The following is a 21557-nucleotide window of genomic DNA, read 5'->3' on the forward strand; positions in this document are numbered from 1 at the left end:
AAAATTGATTTAACAGAATATTCTCAATCAATTTTTTTTGTAAGAGAAAAAAAAAACTTTAAAAGTCAATAGATAATAAAACAAGAAAAATTTTCACAAGCAGATGAGATTTACAATCCACACAGGTAGGACTCGCAAAGCCCAGCCCAGCCCAGTAGGGTATGTCCCAATGTGAATGGAGCCCAATATTTTGATCCATTAAGGGGAGAGTTAACCCAATAAGGTACCATAGAATACAAGACACTTGATACGGATCGTTGGTTGTGATTAAACTTGAAATGCCTCGTAATGGCTCTGCTCTCTCTCACCACCGCAAATTCTTCGAAGCTTCTTCCTTTATGCACTCTCTCTCCTTTCCCTACTTCCTCTTTGTCTCTACACCGTCAATTTCATCCACTCTCTTCTAACTCCACGGTGCTCCGTCGTCATAGTTGCCGCGCCGCCTCCCCCGGTCCTCCACCTCCACCTCCCGGAAACGATTCAAGGCACTATAGAGGTTTCTTCCTTCCAATTTTTTCTTTCTTAATTTCGCAAGTTAGGTTTCATTTATGTTTTAGCTTTAATTTATTTATTAATTTATATATGAAGTCGTCACCGTTATATATGCAAGTTATGCTCCGTATTAGTAGAATTGTTAGCGTACTAATCTTCCTAAAGTAAGTTTTAAATTGAAAACTAATTTAGAATTATTCAAACAAATAAGTTCAAATTATAAAGTAAGGATTAAACAATAATAGATTGCAAATAGCTCGTGTATGTGTGCATTGTCTAGAGAGTTGTAATTTTGTTTATGGTGTTACATGGAGACTGGGGAATTGTAATTTTATTTATTATTATCTTATATCTACCAGTGACTCAACTTCAAATTCCTAGAGTGACATTTTCAATGAATGAATGTCATTCTTCATAAAAATTATGACATCTACATCATGGAAAATTTTATTTCTAGTCTCAAGTAATCTTTGTGAATACAGACGAATTTTTTTTTTTTATTTCCACTTCCTCATCTTCTCTCGCTAAGATATATGCTAGATGCTAAATTAATAAACATAAAAAATAATTCAAGGACACATTTGATGTTGGAAAAAATAATCTAGTTGTAAGCATGGTTAATGAGCCAAGCTTAAGCTTCATATCTTTAAACAAGTCAAACTAAAATTTTAAATTTGACTCATTTAAATAATACTAAAGTTGAACAACTTTTTTATTTTCTCTACAAGTTAGGCTTGAACTTCAAATATTTAGAATGATGCATCTCATCACACCTATAGTTGCAAACATTAATAATACCCAACCTTTCCGGAAGCCCAGCGAAACAACTCTGATATGATATTAGTCGCCAAATCATATGCCTTGGTCTATGTTCTGCGAAATATTATAATGAGGATTTTTTTTTAACAGATTTGTTTACTTTTTTGAGAATGATCTTTAGAAGCTCTCTCGGGAAAAAGGGGGGAAAGAGGATAGGTTTAAGGAAGTCCATATGTTGTCTGTTGTTTTTAATAAGAAATCTTTGGCTCATGAAGGGATAGTTAAATATAAATTTATCTGGAAAACGATTTCAAGTTTTGAATGAGTCTAGGTAACTATCTTAGTCTTTATATGCAAGAACGTTAACTAGGTAAAATGAAGTCACCCTATGATACAAAAAGTTGTTTGAAATGATCTGTAGCATTGAATTAAGTTAAGTGTGGTTTGTTTTTCATGGTTCTATTGTAAAAGCTCCTTTGTGTTTTCTCCACTGTATTTGTATTCTGTCAAGTGTTGATTTTTGTTCTGCAGCATTTTGTAGTCTTGACTCATGACACACACACGCTCTGCTTTTATTTATAAAAGCTTATTTGCGTAACTCTTGCATGTTTACTCAATGCTATAATTGCCTGAGTATTTTTTTGGTATAATAATGTTGTATTTTTTTATATTAAATTTATCATAACCACATTTTCTCTCATTTATGTTTTGGTTTGACATTTATGCTTCTATTGTAAAGTGCAGCTTGGTGTTTACAAGACTTTTTGTATTATTTTTTAGGAGCAGATCTTGCTGCATCTTTATCCAAAATTCAAGATAGAATACAGATCTTCTTTGCTGTTCTTTTCTGGATGTCTCTATTCTTTTGGGCTTCTGCCTCGGACGGGAGGAATAGACCAAACAAGGGATCAAAATTTAGAAGATAAAATGTAAGCATTTATTTGTATATATCAAATTATAACATAGGGGGACAGAATTATACGGCAACAGCAAAAAAAGAAAGAAAGAAAGATCATTCAAATGTGTTGAACAAAATATTGTGATTCTCCGAACAATTTCTGCTTTAGAATATTCCACGTTTTAAGATTACTCCTGTCAGAAGCAGCTTATGGTTATCACTCTATTCTCTGTTTCCTTCGTAATGCTTTATCAAAATTTTAACATAATTTTATAGAAATTGTAAAATTAAACTCATGTTCTGTTTGCCCTTGTGTAGTTATAATGATGGAAATTATGCAAATCAACATTTTAATATAATTTTATACCGACAAGACAACTGAACACGGGCGAGTAACATTTAACTAATTTTTTTAACGTATTGACATTATTCTGAAAGACAACTCTGAAATTTTAGAGGAACTCGCCTCCTTTAGCGTTTTGAGTGATGGGTCTGTTTTGTAGTCGACCTCATTTAGGTAGATTAGTTGTTGTTGTTGTACAATGTAAGGCTGTATTTCGCTGATTGCTCTTGCTATCCATTTCATTTGTCACTAAAATTTTGAGGCATTAAATTTTTTTAAATGTTTCTCTTCGAATTTTGAATGGACAAGTGTTTCCTTTCACAGTGAATGATGTGTTGCCGTTTGCCCTAAACCAAATGGCCGAGTGTTATGTTGAAACTTGATAATTTTTCAAAGCTGTTCATTTGTTTTGCCTGAGCCAGTTGCTATAGCCTGCGTAAAAGGAAGTGCATTTTCTAGACTCACTTATGGATGGATTAACCGTCAGTTTCCTGTGTTTCAAGGACTTGATATTTTTGCTCAGACTCGTTGCTGCATATAGGTTATGTGGTTTGCATCCTTTCATTTCATGGGTTTACTTCTTCGGAGCAGTGAACGGATACGACGTTATTTTGTTGTTTTCCTTTCCTGACCGTAGCAGTAACACCAGCCTGAAATGGAGATGAAATTTGTTGTCACGCAATATTATCTTCCTTGTCTTAAAAAGCCTCAACATTTTCATTATGGGTTGACGTGCAATTGTAGCTTTCACTGTTTATATTCTTATGAAGTTGTTTCATTGGTCTTACGGAAATGATACTCACAGATGATGTAACGTCACTGTATATTTTCTGGCCAACAGCTTTAGGCTGTAGTGTGTGAGTTGTCTGTTTTTCGGTGTTTCTCTACTTACCGTCTTGGCCATGTTACATATCACAAAAATTCCCATAATTTTGTACTATTATATTTCTCATGGATGTGTGAAGAATCAATGTTGTAACATATTGTTAAGCAAATGTAATAAAATGTTTGTGCTATATTCATGTTTATGGGCCCCAAAAGTTGGTGGAAAGGTAAAAAGGTTAAAAAATTTAAAAAAAAGATTGAGTTTATTAAGGTTGCAAAAATTGTAACAATTAGAAAAGTAATTTAGACTTTGGGATTTTAATAGTTTAATCATGGTTTAACCGAATGTATAAATTATCTAGTAATTACATAAAAACAAGGGGAATTGCTTTCCATATCAGTTTTAAACGTAATTTAATAAAATTATTTTCTTAGTACTACTATACAATATACATAATTGGTTGATGCATGCTTGTTGAAAGACAATAGCAGTTCACCATTCACGTGATCGATGTGACTCCCATTAAGGAATGTAGTGCAATAACATTATATTTCACTAACTGTATGCAAGGATTTCACATCCCAAGTTGTTTCCATTTTCCACCCTCTAGTTATAGAAGCTTGGTACATTATTAACAACGGCGTAAGACAACAAAATATGCCCATGGTTCCGAGAAGCAGGTATTCATGCATGGTTGGTCTCAGGCTAAGGCGAGATGCTGATACAAAACTAATTTGTGGCCATTCAATCACAGCCAAACAAAAATGGCGACTTGGGTCCCCTCAGTTCGTGTCATGCAACCTACAGTCAAACGTGTCCGTACCGCATAGGTTGCAGTTTCCCACTTGCTAAATTGCTAGCAAGGGATTGGACATTAGACTCTTCTAAGTAATAATAATGTCTCGTGTTGGTTTATTTTACATAAGGACTTGCTCATTTCTTATATATTATTCAATGTCTTAACATGAGAGCCTTCACTTCTCTCTCTCTCAATTATTTTGTTTTCCCATTGTTTCTCTTTCCTTCCTTTTTTAGTTGAATACTTTTCCTTCATTGGTGGTTTCAACTTGCCATTTCTTTCTCATCATTGTGCATCTGTTCTCATTCCTATATCTGCATTGGCTAGCTCTTTTATTACCTCAACTCCTTGATTTTCTCATCGTTTCTCTGAATTGTAAAACATGTTACTAAGAAGTTCCTCTGCACCAATTCTAAGTTCATTGGTACTCTGTTCCAAAGAGTCCTCCCCCGAGTCAGAACACATTCTTCACCTTCCTAGAACAATATCAGTTTTAAGTCTATGCCAAAACTTTGCTGATATAGACCTTAAAAGCTCATCAAGTCCTAAGAAAAAAAATTGCATGCCACGTAGTAATGTTTGTATAAATCAACAGCATGGAAAGATCAAAGAAAGTGATGAAGTGAAAGATCCAAAACAAATAACTTGCATGAAAGCAAAAGCTTCAATTCAAGAACTGTTTTCAAGCTCAGGTTTAGATAAAGGAGTCCTGGATCATGAAGAGTGTGTGGAGGGAAAGAAAGATGGTAGTAGGTTGCAGACTTCGGTGATGGGTGATGGGATGGGGAGCAATGGTGGTTGGATTTGTGGCGGTTGTCATGGTAGTGGAAGAGGCTCAGATGGTGGACACGGAAGAGGGTGGGGTTTCCATGAAGGAAATGATCATGGTAGAGATAGAACGGATGCATATTACCAAAACATGATTGAAGCAAACCCCACTAATGCTCTTTTGCTGGGAAATTATGCAAAGTTTTTGAAAGAGGTAATTTAATTTGTTTGGATGGATACTTGAGCTTGATCATGTTTTCTTTCTCTGAAGATTGAAAAATGCATAAAATGAAATTAAACTATCAATTTAATTGATCAGGTCATTCACTAATTTAAAAAATTATTAGGCTGGGAAGATTGTGTACCTTGTTGATACATAGAAATGCAAGAAAAACTAAACGCTTGTGTGTGTACATACATATACACACACATGCGTAGGATTTCATATTTCTTTCTATGGTTGTTCTGATATTCAATTTTCAAATAGGTTCGTGGAGATTATCCTAAAGCAGAGGAGTATCTCGAAAGGGCGATTTTGGCTAATCCTGGTGACGGTCATGTTCTGTCCCTATATGCAGAGATGATATGGCAAACACAGAAGAATGCTGATCGAGCTGAAGGATATTTTGATCAAGCCATTAAAAGTGCCCCAGATGATTGGTAATATAAATGATCAACAATTCAACATTGATTATAGTTTTTCTTTCTTCTATACATTTTCCAAATTGTTTACATCATGTGTTAGTTAATATAGTTTCTTTTGTAGCAGAGCTTGAAGCATACAACTCTACATAGACTTGAATATTTATGAACTAAACAGCCTAAACTATTTTATTATCTCTTGTTGATGATATCCAAGAAAATAATGAATAAAGTTTTGTCCTCATTTCTCTTGTTGATAAAACTAATGTAAATGTTTTAATCATTGGCAGCTATGTGCTAGCTTCATATGCTAAATTCCTTTGGGATGCGGAAGAAGATGAGGAAGATAAAGACTGCCCAAATAAATTAGATCACAACCATACATATCTAAATGATCTCTTTCAGGGAACAAACCATCAACCTCATTTAACTGCAGCCTCAAGAACCTTACCACTGTCTCTAAAGTAAAGGTGACCAGACCAAAGGGGTTAGTTTAATAGAGATGAGTGCCCACTGTAAATAGCTTAGACCATAATAAGAGAAAGCAGCTACAATTGCATCTTGTGCTAGTAAATAGTAAGGCTTCCACCAATTTATCATTGAGAATGTAACGTTTTGCAGAGCTAAGTGCAACCCTTTGTCATTTAGCTTTAATTGTTTATCTTGTCATAATCTCGGTTTCCCAATAAGAGCAATCACCTACGTACAATGATATGAAATATAGATAATTTGTAACTCATCCAATTGTCGTGAGTTGCTGTGGCTCTCATGAATTTTTTCCTTGTAATAAAGAGAATTGAAAAGAAACTGACGACTAGTATAGTTTTATAACAGTCTTTTACTTTCATATGGTTTTTGTATAAGCTTTGCGACCACATGGGTTATATTTTATAAACCTTTCATTGGTTCATACTTTCAACTTTCAAATCATTTGAAACATTGAGGCATTGCAACTTTACAATTTACCATAAAACTAAAATACAACAGCATGCTTTAAAATAATTCAACATAGCTACATATTACAAAAAAATCAACATAGCTTGTTAATCAAGTTTAAATCTCTGCTGATCACTGAGTTGAAAAAAAAAAAAGTGAAATCTTTCAAGTAACGCGAAAGGAAACAAGAAAGAAAAAGACTAGAGCATCTGCATGGAGCCATAGACAACAACAATATCATTCATAATTACATATGTTCCAACATATGATAATTTGTTTGAATTACATAAACATATGGCTCTTTTGGTCCGCTATTGTATGTATGGGAGTCTTGTCTTGCTCCCCGTCTCTTTTCACATATCACACTAAGTGATAAGGTGGTAAGTGTTTGAGAGTTTGTCCTTTTCAAATTGCCTCTTGTCATCAGTGTGGATGCAGTTGAGGAAATATATACGGTCGCTATAATTTAGCACAACTTGTTTAATTCAATGTGTGATTTAGTAGTGACTATCGACAATTACTGAGATTGGTCAAGTTTTTTAAGTTTTTGAAGGGATGTACTAATCATTCATTTCGCATTTTTTCTTTTGTTTAAATAAGGATATTGTCCATCTTCTCCTTCATCATAAATTGCACTTTTTTCCCCAAAGACAAAAGTTATTCTCATGGTGGCAGATTCAAATATTCTATGAGGGGTGGTATAAGAAAAATTTTAAAAAATGAGCCGAATTTTACGTATACTTGTTTGCTGCAAAGGAAAAAAATTTAAGATAAAGTAATATTTGTTTAACCAATAAAGAAGTTTATGTTATAGACTTTTTTTCTAGTGTAAATTATATTGTGTGAGAAGTTTAAATTAAAATAGACAAGATCAAATAAAATAACATATCTAATTTGTTATTTTGATATATAACAGATATAAAATGAGATAGAATGGTTTTCTTTTTATTTTATACGTTCTTATTGAACCTTTATATTTTATTATTTTCTATGGGCTATCAATATCTCTCTAATCTTGCTAACACATGTCAATAATTTTATTTTTTTTAACGAGTGAGATGATAATCTTAAATGTGACACAGCTAATTTAGATTTACATTTAATAGCTCAAAATTAATTCTACTCAACATTAAAGCAAACGGAATCTAAACATTTGGCATAATTTTAGTGAACTTTGTTATTATTATTATTATTCTCTTAACTTTTACCAATCACAGACCACCGCTTGAACGTGTGAAATTATCGTTCAACAAGCTCTAAATTCTGATAAATTTTCTGCATATTAATTTTCTTTTTATAAATTCATTAGTGGCTTGTCGTGATTAAGAAATTAATTTTTTTTATCGACGATTAAGAAATTAATAGCATTGAAGGATTTTCTTTTTTTGTTAAAAATAAATCCTTTAATGAGCCCAAACCATGGCTCGCGTAGTTGAACAGTAACGGCCCAGTATGCCTTTGTTGTGGCATTCCTCCCGTTATTTGAGAGTTTACATGCTTTTCAGAACAATAAATTTTCTTATGAGCAATGTTAGTAATATTTTATTTAAATAAATTTTTTATTATTAACTGAAATTTATTAAAAATTATAAAATTATACAGATGACATTATTTCTTATTTAGTAATAAGTTTCATACTTATTTTTATCAATTCTAAAAAATTTTACTCATCAATAAATAAAATATTTTAAAAAAATGTGTTAGAAAATAAGTTTCATAGATAAACTCGCGGTAAAGACTAACTAGTGAAGCCCGTTTTAATTTTGGTAAAAGACATTTAATAGTAATTCAGAGTCTCGAGAAAACCTAAGAGAATAAAATGTTAGTTGCAAAGTGATATTCAATGTCATTAATGGTAGTTTTTGAATATTACTTATTATCCACTCATCTAAACAAGTTGTGTAAGATTAAAGAAAACCATTTATCATTAATTTTAATTAAAATATCTGATAGATTATTGATTTATTTGATTAGTTATTGATTTACGTAAATATGCTCTTATATCGATTTGTACATATTTGAAATTAATTACAACCATAAATTTTATTTATTTAATTTGGTTTAAAACACATATATTCTCTATTAAAAGTAATTATGTTGCAATAAAATAAGATTATTGTATACAGTAAAAAAGAGAGTAGAAAACATTCGATTTAGAGAAAACAAGTGATGGAACATTCGATTTAGATTCTCTTTTATCCCACTTAGTGATAAGGTTTTAAATTAATAATCTTTATTATATTAGTAATTAATAAAAGTAAGCAAAATCTATCTTCAGATACTTGCAAATATTGTGGCAACAATTGAATCGAGGAAGCTTCCAAATCAGTTCATTAATTTAATCAGAATATCTAATGTGTTTTATAATATTAATTAAACTTAATATCCTCGTAACAATTTATGCAGTGCTGGGGGTGAAAGATATATTTGTTTAAAATATTGTTAAATTATTTTAAAATTTAGAAATCATAATATTTTTATGTCCGATATAAGTTAAGAAAATATTTATGAATATCACTAACTAACTGTATTTTAAATATTCTTAAAAAATGTAATTCGTAATAAAAGAACATGTTGACAAGACAAGGGGCCAAAGAAATTTGAATTTAAATTTGAAATGTGATTGGTCGGTGAGTTTCGGACCCGAAACACACATTTGAATTTGGTTAACACAAAACGTTATCCAGAAAGACAAGCTTTTCACGGGTGAGCGACACGTGCCCCTTCCCATCCCAACCTTTCACTCTCCACAATTTCAATTTTCAAATATTATGATTAAATAACCCAATTTTCCACAAAACCTTCGTATAATAAAACAAGAAAGTATAAATAAAATTTAGGCAATAAATAAAAAAAGGGAAGCGCATGAGTCGGTGACAGGATATTTGGGGTAACGTTTTTGCCAGGCACGTGTGAATGTTGATAATTGAAACGAAGGGTTGACGAATGAAGTGAAGAGAGAGGAGGGTGAAGTTATCAAATACCGATCCCGAATTCAATTTGGTTGACAGTTAGAGAGAGAAAGAGGCACACAAAACCATATCCTAATTCCACGCTTTATGCACTCTTCTTCTTACCTTCGTTTTCTTTTGTTGCAATTTGCATAGCAGTTAGTTTCCAAAGTCAGTGAGAGAGAGAGAGAGAGAGAGAGAGAAAGAGAAAATGGAGAATGAAACGCAAAGTGGTGCCAAAGATGAGGTGTTATCAGTTGAGCTTTCAGCTCCTCCTGCTTGGAAGAAACTGGTCTCTTCCTCATTCCTCATTCTCTCTTTAATTGTTATTATTCTTCTTATTTTTACCTCTTCATGTTTTCTAGTTCACACACACACACACACACACACAAGCAAAGGTTTTCCAATTTCCTAGGTTTTCGTTGTTATGGTTGTTGTATTATTGTGATGCTTGTTACCATGGTTTAATTTCTTACTTTCCTTGCTTCAATTTTGGAACTGACTCTATTCTTCCTTGGTTTTTTTATTTTTTATTTTTTTATTTTATAAATTTTTAGTAATGTAAATGTTGGGAAGAATTCGGTGCTAATTTTTGTGTCTAGGGTTTTCGTGAGAGGGCTTAAATTGTAATTGGACTTTTTTTAAAAAAAAATTTCTGGTTTATAATAGTTTCTTAATAATGACAAATTAACTTAGTTCGTATTTCGAAGCAAAATTTGTCTACTTCAGTTTTTTTCTTTTAATGTTTTTGCAATCTGCGTCTTGCTTTCATTATAGTCTCTGCCCAATTTTTTTCTGGACTACTAGAAGATTCTGGGCATCAGACTCTAGTTACTACAGGACAATGGTTGGTTGTTTTTTTAATTCCATGTTTTCACGGGATTTGAGGTTGCTTTTACATCTGTGCTTTATTAACAAGTGTCATTGCTTCGAGTTTCTGAGTGTATTATGTGGTTCAGAAAATGTTGGTGAGGAATTCTACGCCATTGCTGCACCTTTCCATGCTAAATTCTTAGAATTTTGTCCTCGTTGGATGCTAAATGCAACTTCCCTGTCTGTAAAAAAATATCTTAAAATATAGTACTAGAAAAAATGGTGAAATTTGGGGGAACAATATTAATTAATTAATTCAAAATCACCCTGTGAACTAATGCGACAGAAAATCATGAATTTGGGAGGAAATTATTCACTTGCCTTTTTCTAATCCAATCATTTTATGAGCAAATGCTTGGTGATATATTGACGATGAGGTCCTTCTGATTTTGTTTTGTTAGCTATTATTGTACAAAGATTTATTTAATGTAGATGGTTCTTGAATCTTGAACCCAATCAGTAACAAGCTTAGAGCACTGTTGAGCTGTGTGTATGAAATTGATATACCTTACTGGGATTGCTTGGAATTGTATGCTGTATGGAAATTGTTTTGTAATGCATTTTTAGTTCCACTCTGCAGTTCTTCCCTAAGAAAGTAGGAACACCAAGAAAAAGTGAGATCGTATTCATAGCTCCTACCGGTGAAGAGATCAGTTCCCGAAAACAATTAGAGCAGTATTTGAAGGCACATCCTGGGAATCCTCCAGTCGCAGAGTTTGATTGGGGAACTGGTGAGACCCCTAGGCGATCAGCGAGGATTAGTGAGAAGGTCAAATCGACACCACCTGCAGAGTCCGAGACTCCTAAGAAGCGCCCTCGAAAATCATCAGGTTCAAAGAAAGATAACAAAGAAACTGAGTCTGCTGCTGAGGAATCCAAGGATGATGCTAAGGACACAGATAATAACAATGAAACAAAGACTGATGCAGAGGAAATTAAGAATGGTAACGCTGAAGGGGTTAACGCGGCTCAGGGCGAAGAAACATTGTTGGCAGAGTCAGGGGAGAAAGTAGCTGGGGAAGCTTTGAATGCTGTGGTCACTGAAAAATCCGAAGGGGAGACACCGATGGAAACAGAAAAAGAAAATGGCACAGTTGACAGTGAGCAGGGTAAATCAGGTACTGTGATTGTTGAGGCAAATGGTGGAGGTGAAGAGATGAATGATAAGAAAGAAAACGCAGTAAGTGATGGAAAAAACTCAATTCAAGCTGAGGAACAAGTAAATAAAATGGTTGACAATGGACAAGTTATTTGGAGCTGTGCTCAGTGAAAATCCTTCATATCATCGTAGTGTAAACTGCTGAAATGTACTTCACTAATAGCTAATGCTCTTGACTTTTGTAATGTTATTGGAGTTGCTGTAGTTATAATGTGCTTCCTGGATGACTGTAGTCTCGTATTATGCCTTCAGATTTGGATGTATTTAGGAAATTGAACGCTCCCCTCCTAGATTAGATCATTTTGCTTTTGCATAGTGCAGTTCTAAACCAAGATTGTTGTCTTTTTTTACACATTTGTGTTAGGTTTTTTCTTTTTTATTTTGCCGGATTTCTTGACTCAGATTTTGAATCATCTTTTTAAGCTCCTGAAGGATAAAGTAAATCCAGGATTTTAATCTGTATTTGACGTTTTCTTATTAGGAAAAAGTGTGGTGTTCAATAAGTTGCGTTCTTTGTTCTGCATTCCTCAATCATAAAAATACCCACGTGTATGGCATAGGTAAAGTGATCTCAACTTTGGGTGAAAAAAAGAACTGAACTTCTATAAAACTGGGGTACTCTGAATTGATTGTCTTATTCGTATTTGATATTTGTTACGAAAGAAACAAGTAATTGATGATAATACTTGCTAGATATTTTTATTCTATTTTTAATTTTTTAATTTAAAATAAAACAAGTGAAATATTACAATAATTAAATGCATAATAATCTTTTGTTGTATGTATTATGTCTGAATTTGCTTCGGTAAATCTTAAATTTGCTGTACCATATTCATGTCCGTGTTTCCTGGCATCTAACATTTTCGGGACCTCCATGATTTTCGGAATCCAAATTTTCCACAAAAGTTCTCATATGTTGTATCTTTTCGGGGTGGGGGAGAAAGTAGAGATAGATTGGGGCTGGTTTAGGACAGCAAAGATAGAACATGCAGAACATGTCCCTAATTCTATCACAGGAGCTATCAAGGGGGGAAACACTAAGCAAATGATGTAATTATTTGCCAGAATATTTTACAATAGGAATAACTGGGTACAAATTTATGATATGTTGGGCTATTGGCTTTGATTCATATGATGAACTCAATAAAAAGAAATGAAACTGATTAAATTGGTTTAGATTAATTTTAAATAATTGATTTATTTTGTGTAAAACTTGAATAAAAACAATTACATTCATTTAACTATTGGATTAATGATTTTTCAATTAGAAACTCAAACTCCTAACCTTATGATGTGATTATCTATTATTCTAAGCTTTTAATACTGTGTATTTAGACTTAAATAAATTGCTTAATCGTTTCTTTTGTCTCTTCCTCATTCTTTCTGATTTTAGCATCCAAATTATTATAAGGTTTGACTTATCTTAAATGTCTAATTTTGTCAACATATTTTCTGATCCGTGGCGAAGTAAAAGTTAACCCGCAGAAATAAGCTAATTACTAGTTCAAGCGACACTTTTTTTTTTTTTGGCGATAGTTGATTTCGAATTAGTGCAACATTAGTTTATAAGGATATATACATTATATAATATTTGCCCATTCTTCATATTTGTGCAATCTTATATCCAAAAAATTTTGCTTGAACTCTTTTTGCAAAACAATAACCGTATCCATATATGTCATCACTTTATTTTGTTTTCCATGTGTTGTAGACCAAACATTGAATTGTTGTGCAGGACCTGTATTTTCTCCCTTACACGTGATTCATGAGGTCACGAAAGGTATTGATGACCCATTTACATATCCTTCGTGTCTAGCTTAATGGTCCTGCTACTGCTACGCTATGGACACATGCAGTTGATGAAAAGAAAAAGTTTGAAAACAAGAGTGGAAAATAAAAAAGGTATACTTTAAGGAGGAGTTAAAGGGTGATGAAAGGAAGAATCTATTCTAAGCCGCTGAAAACATCTTTGTTTTATGTTTCAATCATCTTTGGTTCAAGGCTAGCTAGGAATCTTGTTCAAATATCTTAGTCATAATCTTTTCACAAAAAGCTAAGAATCTATTGTTTATGGCATGCCTGGAGGAAAAGTTTTGCATCACTCCTTATGGTTTCTTCATTGATGATGTTACCGTTTTTGAATTACATAATACAGGGAACCCTCATCCTTTCTACAAGTGGAATGCTCTCCCATTCTTAATATGCTCACTCTACACATGATGTTCTCTTCTTCCAGTTCTTTCTTTCTTTGGCTTCTTCTCATCTTCTCTGTCACAATTTGTCACGGTGGGTATTGCTCGATCTTTCTAAACTCACCCTTTTTACATTCTTTTCTAGAAACTGGCTTTCAAATTTTCATAGTAATAATGGCATGAAGACATGCATGTTTGACATGTTGTTTAGTAGAGTGCTAACGTTTTACCATTTTTAATGCATTGCTTTGCATGTCATGATCTTTAACCTAGTTTTTTCACATTATTGTGTGGTGCAGTTCAAGGGAACAAAGCATTTACAGGAACATATGGAGTAAACTATGGTAGGATAGCAGACAATCTCCCTTCTCCTCATAGTGTGGTTACACTACTCAAAGCTTCAAAGATTAAGAACATAAGAATATATGATGCTGATCATCAAGTCCTCAGTGCATTCAAAGGTTCAGGAATTGCTATTATTATTGGACTTCCCAATGAGTTTCTGAAAGACATAAGTGTCGGGGAGGATCGTGCCATGAATTGGATCAAAGAAAATGTTCAGCCATTTCTTCCAGGAACTAAAATCTGTGGCATTGCAGTGGGAAATGAGATATTGGGTGGCACAGATATGGAACTGTGGGAAGTTTTGCTGGCTGCAGCAAAGAATGTTTACAGTGCCCTTGAAAGGCTTGGTTTAGCACGTGATATTGAGGTGTCAAGTCCACATTCAGAGGCTGTGTTTGCGAATTCCTACCCTCCATCTTCATGCACTTTTAGGGAGGATGTGCTTCCTTTCATGAGGCCTCTCTTGCAGTTCTTCTCACAAATTGGCACTCCTTTTTACATTAATGCATACCCTTTCTTGGCCTATAAGAATGACCCAGAACATATTGATATTAACTATGCTCTCTTTAAAAAAAATCCTGGTATTTATGATGCCAAGACTAAACTACACTATGATAACATGTTTGAGGCTCAAGTTGATGCAGCTTATGCTGCTTTGGAGAAGGTTGGGTTTGACAAGATGGAGGTGATTGTTTCCGAGACTGGCTGGGCTTCTCATGGGGACCAGAATGAGGCTGGAGCAACAGTGAAAAATGCCAAGACATACAATAAAAACTTGCGGAAGAGGCTTCTTAAAAAGAAGGGCACCCCTTATAGGCCCAAGATGGTTACCAAGGCTTATGTCTTTGCTTTGTTCAATGAGAATTTGAAGCCTGGCCCAACATCCGAGAGACACTTTGGATTGTTCAAGCCAGATGGAAGCATTGCATATGACATTGGCTTCACTGGACTTGTACCTTCCTCAGCAACTTCCTCTTTTATTTCTTTCAAGGTATGGCTTCACTGGACTTGTACCCTGTCTCTAGCAAGTCTGAATTACTACTAACTTGCCAAAACATAAAATGTCCTTGAAAAATAGGATTCTTCCCCCCCTCCCATGCATGCTACTGAGCCCATGTTTTGTAGTTATATTAGAGACATCTACTTGCACACAAATTGGCTATTTTTGTTTATTTGACTTAATGAAACTTCGATTCGAACTAGATAGATTTTTCATAAATTTGAGATACTATATGTGATTTTTTTTTCCTATTTAATATACTATGTCATTTGACAATCTTCCCTTGCTATTGATTTCAGTTCATGAAATTCTTAAATACCCTTCTATACTGTTTTTTCTTCAAAATTATTTTATGGGCACAACTGTTTTTCATAGTTTATTGCAACTATGATTGTACCGATTAATCAGTGTGAATATGAGTTTAAAGCAAATAAGTATATGATAGATAGATTGACATAAGAAAATGTGTCCGAAGGCAATCTATATATATAGCACCATAGTCCCCTACTTTCTTGCTTAGGGGAGTCTTAAAAAAAAGCAATAACGTGAGAGGTGGGAATTGCACTTTAGAACAAATTACAAAAATTAAGAATATATGTTAAAAAAAGTTAACGCTAGCTTACTTGTCGTTTGAGTAATGTTGGAGCTCTACTTATGTATAACTTGTGTGTTTAATTTTCAGTTATTCCAGTTCTAATTTTCTAACAATTATGCATTAATTGCAGGGTATTGGATCTTTATACGTAATGGTTTCTACAAGTTGTGCTGTTCTTCTTCTTGTTGTAGCATTTTAATCAGTCGTAAGATCGAATGTACATGTGAATTCAATGATTCTTTGGATCCTGTAACAATTTTCAGAGCTCACAATAATTTCAAATTGTGAAAATTCCAAAGTACAGATGCGACATGTCTAGCTGATTAACCTTTTTATTCCTCTTTATATATTAACACAGCAATTTACAATAATAGGCTTAAGTTTTAATGTTAATTTTCCGACATTATAATGGATTGAAATCACTTGTCTTGATTTCCTATTTTCTTTTTCTTTCCTCAATGGAAAAATGACAACATATTTATGTTTCTTTTAAAATTTAATATTCTCTCTCTTTTTTTTTTTTACTAATATGCTATTTTTTTATTGGATAACAAAGAAAGAAAATCGTAAAGGAATAGGGGAACTTTTGTCTTATCTCGGTGGGGAAAAAAAAATGAGATAACCTAAATTAGGATTTAAAGGCTTATTTTATAGTAACTATTTTACATAAAAATAATTACACTGACCACTTGTGAGGTCAACAATTAATATACCTTGCTGAGTTGTAAAACTATGCTTCTATCCTTTATTTTATATGTTATTTAGGATCGCATTACGTGTTTTACAGTTTCATTAATTTCGAACTAATCAATGGGAAATCAAGATTGAGCTAAGATCTATACCAGTTTCAAATCCATTACAATCAGTAGGTGCTCGAATTCTAAGGTATTTGAATAATGCATTTTCTCGTTGGCTCAAGTGAATCTTTCATAAATAGACTAGTGTTAAGAAAATAAGATAATTATGTTGACAAACCTAAAAATGGAAGATAGAAGATCAATGATTCAATTAATTCATGGAATAAAGAAAATGGCGTATTATCACAAACAACCTTTAATTATGTTAAGTGTGGAACGAATTTACGAGCTCATACTTAAATCAGGTTACGTATTATTACAGTTTCGTACAATCTTAACATCATTAACCAAAGTATTAATCTTTTAATTTATCCAACATTATCTCCAAGTATGTTGCTGTTGTAACTACATGCAACGTGCCATTATTAATCAAGCGAAAGCAAATTTTCAATTTCAATTAAATGTAACATGAAATGCAAAATGGAAGAAGGAAAGAGTCAATTAAGAGTTAAGAGAAATAAATGTTGTGGTTGGTATGAAAAGTTGGTAACTTAGTTTAGGTTGGTAATGGTTTGAGTGTCACCTCCGTGATGGCGAACGCCATGACCGGCGTTTCCACCGGTGGAGCTGCCAGCATGATCACGCAAACCCAACAAATGCTACGTTGAAAACCTCAACCATATACTTCAATGTCTATGCAATTTCCCTTATTTATATATTAGATGAGCTTTCACTTCTATATCACACTCCTCTCTTCATTTTCATTTCCAATTGTTAGTTTATGACTTCAATTTTTTTATACTAATTAACAAAGCACACATAGTTTGGAAAAAATTAAGGAGCATCAACAAGATGAACGTTATTGGAGTTGGAGGAGTGTTGGCATTGGCAATATTAATGCTTACACAATCGGCAGAGGCACAAAGAGTGCATGTTGTTGGAGACGATTTGGGTTGGAGAGTTCCATCAGATTCCTCTGCATACCGAAATTGGGCTTCTGACAAGAGTTTTGCAGTTGGAGATATTCTAAGTAAGCAACAAATTTTTTTATATATATCATCCTAATATACATATATCACCTATCTTATTATACAAATATTTTTGTTCTTGTTGCTAACAATGAAAAAATTTGTTATTATGTATTTCCCTACACAAAAATTTAATATAATACTAATTATTATTCTTTTATTAGTATCTATTTATTCATATAAAATATTTATACTATTTAAGTAGTAAAAAATTTAAAAGAGACTGGTCAATAAATAATAAGCTAGTAAATTCAATAATTGTTTTCTTTAGTCTGTGTTTTGTTTTTTTTTTTTTTCATCCTCTAAACAGATAAAAGTAAAAGTATTATGATATTAAATATTTTATCATTCTCAACTCTTAAAGTTGAATTTGAATATAAGAAGTTGAAAAAAAATATTTAAAATCAACATTTATAAAAATGTGATAAATATTTTTTAATAAAACTTTTTCTATTATTAATTCTTTAAATTCAACTAATGTTAACTTTTTCTTATGTTAATTTGGCACTAGATTAATAAAAATACAATCATGGGTTGTTTGTGCAGGGTTCAATTTCGAGACTGGGGTGCATAATGTGGTAGAAGTGTCAGAAGAGTCATACAACTCATGCAATTCAAGAATTCTAGGAAGTGCCTTGAGCACGGGCCCTGCCAATGTGACCATAAACACAAGTGGCCAACATTACTACATTTGTGGGTTTGGTCAGCACTGTGCCAATGGCCAGAAGTTAGCCATCAATGTGTCAGGCTCTTCCTCTGCACCCACTTCACCAACACCACCTTCCTCTTCTTCGCCAACTTCTTTTCCTAGTTTTGTTCCTTTCCTCTTCTTCTCCTCATTCATGATTATGTTGCTTTAGATGTAGACCATTCATAGAGTACTAATCAATAAGATTTGGGTATGCGATTGTTAACTACTACTAAGTATTATGCGATTCATGTACACTTTTATTTTTCCTTTGTTGTGTTTGTTTATTAGAGCATGTAGTATTCTTCGGGATAGGTTCAATAAAGAGTTTTAGTTTTCTAAATTTAATTCTGAAGCATGGATTCATTAGGATTTTACTCATGCTTTGAGGTTATTTTATTTCCTACAAGCAATAGCGAACCTAATCCTAATGTTGGTTTAAGTTTGATTCAATTTTTGCCTCGTATTATATATATATATATATTTATGCTTTAACTATTTGATAGGTCTGACTTTTCCTTTTAAAGAAAATATAATGTCCTAAAAAATGAGTGGAATGCCACTTGATTAATTTTAAAATGATTAAATAAAAGAAAATATAAATTAAATGGTCATATTAAAAACTTATTTTTATCAAGACATAAAATTGTAAACCTCTACGGATAAATTGTAAATATTCTTCAATGAAATAGTCCATGCAATGCAATTTTCTTTTTATTTTGTTTGTTATTTAAAGTATTTATGCTGAGAAACAATCAAATTCATATTCGTATGTATCTCAGGTAATAATGTCTATGTAAACATTTAGAGTCTGTATGTGTCTTACTCAGCATTCAATGAATGGTTCCTGAACTCGGGTACTACTTTTGTCTTTGCTTTACCATGAAAAAGTGTTTTTAATTATAACAAAATATGGTCGTCACAGGAATATGATTCTTGAATTTAAAAATTTTAACCTTCAGGAAAGAGGAGTTAATATGGTCCTCACATGGGTTCCCTCCACAGGTTTGAAAGGTGGCTTCTAGACTAATAATATCATATTAATATATTATATCTCTATGTTATTAAATAATTACAAATATATTCATGTCAATAAAAATAATTACCCGTATACTAATTAATATCAATACATATGTCATTTCATAAGACCAGATATTTCTCTCTTCAAAATACCTATCACAGCTTGATTATAGATCCGATATAAATATTATATCTTCATATAAGAAAAAAATTTATAATAATAATTCTTATATATGTAAGAATAACATATAACCAAACTATGATCCATGACGTTTTTACGTGGTTTTATATATGCGTCGCACATGTTTAAGCTGGTAAAAAGCAAAATTGGATATGCTGACTATTGCAATGTTCATGATGCGAATATTGATCCTTAAATTAATCAGAGGTTGGGCTCCATTTTTACACGCTTTCGGTACTATAAACCAAATGGCATGGACAGATATCATAATTTGTTAATTGTGATATATGAACAGGAATCTGATTCTCTTACAGTTCAGCAGATTCTCACACCATTTTCACGTTTCTTCACTTTAATTTGGTCGGATTTGTGTGTGTTAATGTTTGGTCTATTTGTTTGGGTTTGGCTTTCTTTATTCAGGATTATACAAAAGTAGCCTTGTTTATCGAAACGAAAATGATTCTCTTTTTTATTCATCAAATATATAACGGTGTACATGAGAAGCACGGTTAAATTTCTTTCTGATTTGGTGTAGACCACAATTATCATTCACTGGATGTAGTTCTAAGCAAGATCACGGTAGTAATTGAAGTTCTTCATTTTTGTTTTCTCTACTTTGATTTCTACTATTTACTTTTATAGTTATTTTTACTTTCTTAAAACATGGTACCCATAAACTATGCATGTTTATTAGTCAAAAAGAGAAGGAAAGATCGATTACTATCACCTGCACAGAATTTATTCAAAGAATATATGATTAAGAAATGGATGAGATGAGAGAATGTGATATAGCACTTTATGTACGAGAACTTTAAGTTAGGTCGGCACCATTTTGAAATAATCATTCAGATAGAAAAAAATAATAGGAGAAAATAGTAAGTATAAGGAAATCAGAGTTTATATCCAATCCAATTTTATCTAAACATCTGTTTTGTTTTATAAACTGAGATTATGCAGATAAAATTGTTGCTTTTCATTTAAAAATAAGTTACTTTGAATAAATAATATACCAGTTTCACTTTTCTTTTCTATAAAAAAAATGCATTAAGCTTGGTTTGTTCTCTTCTACCAGCTACTAAAAAAAGTTCTCAAAGATTTTTCATCTTTACTTTTTGTGTTGGGGAAAGAGTGGGGTCTCTCTACTCTTAAAAGCATAAGAAAAATAAAATAAAATAAAAGCCTGCACATTTAGCATAATTTAGCACGTTTTTATCAATGTTTAAAAATTTTAAACATAATCTTATTATTTTAAATTTCTTGCATAAATAAATTTACAATTTGTTTACAGATAAAATTGCATATTTTCTCTTAATATATAATTATTCAAGTTTTTAGCATAAGCCCGACGTTGTTGTGGTGAAAAAATTATTTAAAAAGTTACATCATGGTGTGAATAAAAAAATATAATAAATTATTATATTTATAATTTTTTTAGCTTTTCTTCTTTCAATTTATTTTATGTAAACTTAAATCAAAGTAATTATTTTAATTTAATATTTTGTCCCAAATTTTTTAAAATTTTATTAATTTTATAAGTTATTAAAATTTTCATGCATATATATGTTTACGTGAGTTTGGAAAATGTATTTTCTGGTTTGGTAAAGAATTAAATAAACAATACTCCTATAAGTTGGTCGGATATCACTTCCTAATTTTTAAAAAAAAAGTTAAATTATATTTTTTAAAATTATATAAAATTTTAGTAATTTTAAGTGATTGGTGGAGCTTTGAATTTAGAATAAAAAATGGCTGTATTGTATTAATGGGTGATGGTTTAATGAATATAAGAGGAAAGTTACATAAAAATAACCGGAAGAATTGCTTAGACAAGATAAGTGAAATTTATTTGGGTTGTGTTATAATCGAGGAGAAATTTTAATTTCAGAATCTCAATTAATTGATCTCTAAAATAAAATTTTATATCTAATAAATTATAAAGTTGAAATCTCACTCGTCTCTTTTAAGTAAAATAGTAAGATATCATCATCTCTCCCTAAAATTCATAATCCAAATATATAATTATAGTGTTTTTGTCACATTGATTTTATTTAATATAAAAAATTCATAAATTTATTTATTTACTTATTTAATGAAAATATTTACAAATTATGTGAATTAATTTATAATCTATTAAAAAATATTAACACAAACATTATATTACACTTAAAATAATAAAAAAACTTCTTCGATTATTAATCTCAGATGATCTAAAAAAATTTAAATTTGATCAATTGCTTTATTATGAACTTGTAATATCATTGCATA

General features: G+C 31.9%; 5 protein-coding genes across 6 annotated transcripts; all 5 read left to right on the plus strand.

The window, feature by feature from the left end:
- Positions 1-253: 253 nt before the first annotated feature.
- On the plus strand, positions 254-2231 carry LOC113857115. 2 transcript variants are annotated; one of them, XM_027488858.1, is made up of 2 exons: positions 254-496; positions 2032-2231. In XM_027488858.1, the coding sequence occupies exons 1-2, from the start codon at positions 289-291 to the stop codon at positions 2175-2177; spliced, it is 354 nt and encodes a 117-aa protein (XP_027344659.1). In that variant the 5' UTR covers positions 254-288; the 3' UTR covers positions 2178-2231. The 2 variants fall into 2 exon arrangements, with proteins under 2 accessions (XP_027344659.1, XP_027344661.1); XM_027488860.1 differs by having other exon boundaries at positions 2038-2231.
- A 2036-nt stretch (positions 2232-4267) lies between these two features.
- LOC113857114 lies at positions 4268-6372 on the plus strand. Its single transcript, XM_027488857.1, has 3 exons — positions 4268-5099; positions 5373-5545; positions 5818-6372. The coding sequence occupies exons 1-3, from the start codon at positions 4500-4502 to the stop codon at positions 5993-5995; spliced, it is 951 nt and encodes a 316-aa protein (XP_027344658.1). The 5' UTR covers positions 4268-4499; the 3' UTR covers positions 5996-6372.
- A 3016-nt stretch (positions 6373-9388) lies between these two features.
- LOC113857069 (methyl-CpG-binding domain-containing protein 10) lies at positions 9389-12079 on the plus strand. Its single transcript, XM_027488764.1, has 2 exons — positions 9389-9706; positions 10868-12079. The coding sequence occupies exons 1-2, from the start codon at positions 9626-9628 to the stop codon at positions 11555-11557; spliced, it is 771 nt and encodes a 256-aa protein (XP_027344565.1). The 5' UTR covers positions 9389-9625; the 3' UTR covers positions 11558-12079.
- A 1583-nt stretch (positions 12080-13662) lies between these two features.
- On the plus strand, positions 13663-15777 carry LOC113857226 (glucan endo-1,3-beta-glucosidase 14). Its single transcript, XM_027489023.1, has 3 exons — positions 13663-13732; positions 13938-14974; positions 15709-15777. The coding sequence occupies exons 1-3, from the start codon at positions 13663-13665 to the stop codon at positions 15775-15777; spliced, it is 1176 nt and encodes a 391-aa protein (XP_027344824.1).
- Positions 15778-16965: 1188 nt separating this feature from the next.
- On the plus strand, positions 16966-18322 carry LOC113857227 (cucumber peeling cupredoxin-like). Its single transcript, XM_027489024.1, has 3 exons — positions 16966-17008; positions 17103-17405; positions 17950-18322. Exons 1-3 carry the CDS (start codon positions 16966-16968, stop codon positions 18261-18263), a joined length of 660 nt encoding a protein of 219 aa, XP_027344825.1. The 3' UTR covers positions 18264-18322.
- Positions 18323-21557: the final 3235 nt, after the last annotated feature.

The sequence above is a fragment of the Abrus precatorius genome, unplaced genomic scaffold (assembly GCF_003935025.1).
Source record: "Abrus precatorius isolate BTA unplaced genomic scaffold, Abrus_2018 Scaffold153, whole genome shotgun sequence".
Classification (NCBI taxonomy): domain Eukaryota; kingdom Viridiplantae; phylum Streptophyta; class Magnoliopsida; order Fabales; family Fabaceae; genus Abrus; species Abrus precatorius.

Coding starts and splice junctions, on each gene's coding strand:
- LOC113857069 (XM_027488764.1), top strand. CDS start 9,626: ATGGAGAATGAAACGCAAAGTGGTGCCAAAGATGAGGTGTTATCAGTT. Junction 9,707..10,867: donor CTCCTGCTTGGAAGAAACTG/GTCTCTTCCTCA, acceptor TCCACTCTGCAG/TTCTTCCCTAAGAAAGTAGG.
- LOC113857227 (XM_027489024.1), top strand. CDS start 16,966: ATGGCGAACGCCATGACCGGCGTTTCCACCGGTGGAGCTGCCA. Junction 17,009..17,102: donor TTCCACCGGTGGAGCTGCCA/GCATGATCACGC, acceptor ATATTAGATGAG/CTTTCACTTCTATATCACAC. Junction 17,406..17,949: donor TGCAGTTGGAGATATTCTAA/GTAAGCAACAAA, acceptor TTGTTTGTGCAG/GGTTCAATTTCGAGACTGGG.
- LOC113857226 (XM_027489023.1), top strand. CDS start 13,663: ATGATGTTCTCTTCTTCCAGTTCTTTCTTTCTTTGGCTTCTTCTCATC. Junction 13,733..13,937: donor CTCTGTCACAATTTGTCACG/GTGGGTATTGCT, acceptor TGTGTGGTGCAG/TTCAAGGGAACAAAGCATTT. Junction 14,975..15,708: donor CCTCTTTTATTTCTTTCAAG/GTATGGCTTCAC, acceptor CATTAATTGCAG/GGTATTGGATCTTTATACGT.
- LOC113857114 (XM_027488857.1), top strand. CDS start 4,500: ATGTTACTAAGAAGTTCCTCTGCACCAATTCTAAGTTCATTGGTACTC. Junction 5,100..5,372: donor ATGCAAAGTTTTTGAAAGAG/GTAATTTAATTT, acceptor ATTTTCAAATAG/GTTCGTGGAGATTATCCTAA. Junction 5,546..5,817: donor AAAAGTGCCCCAGATGATTG/GTAATATAAATG, acceptor AATCATTGGCAG/CTATGTGCTAGCTTCATATG.
- LOC113857115 (XM_027488858.1), top strand. CDS start 289: ATGGCTCTGCTCTCTCTCACCACCGCAAATTCTTCGAAGCTTCTTCCT. Junction 497..2,031: donor CGATTCAAGGCACTATAGAG/GTTTCTTCCTTC, acceptor ATTATTTTTTAG/GAGCAGATCTTGCTGCATCT.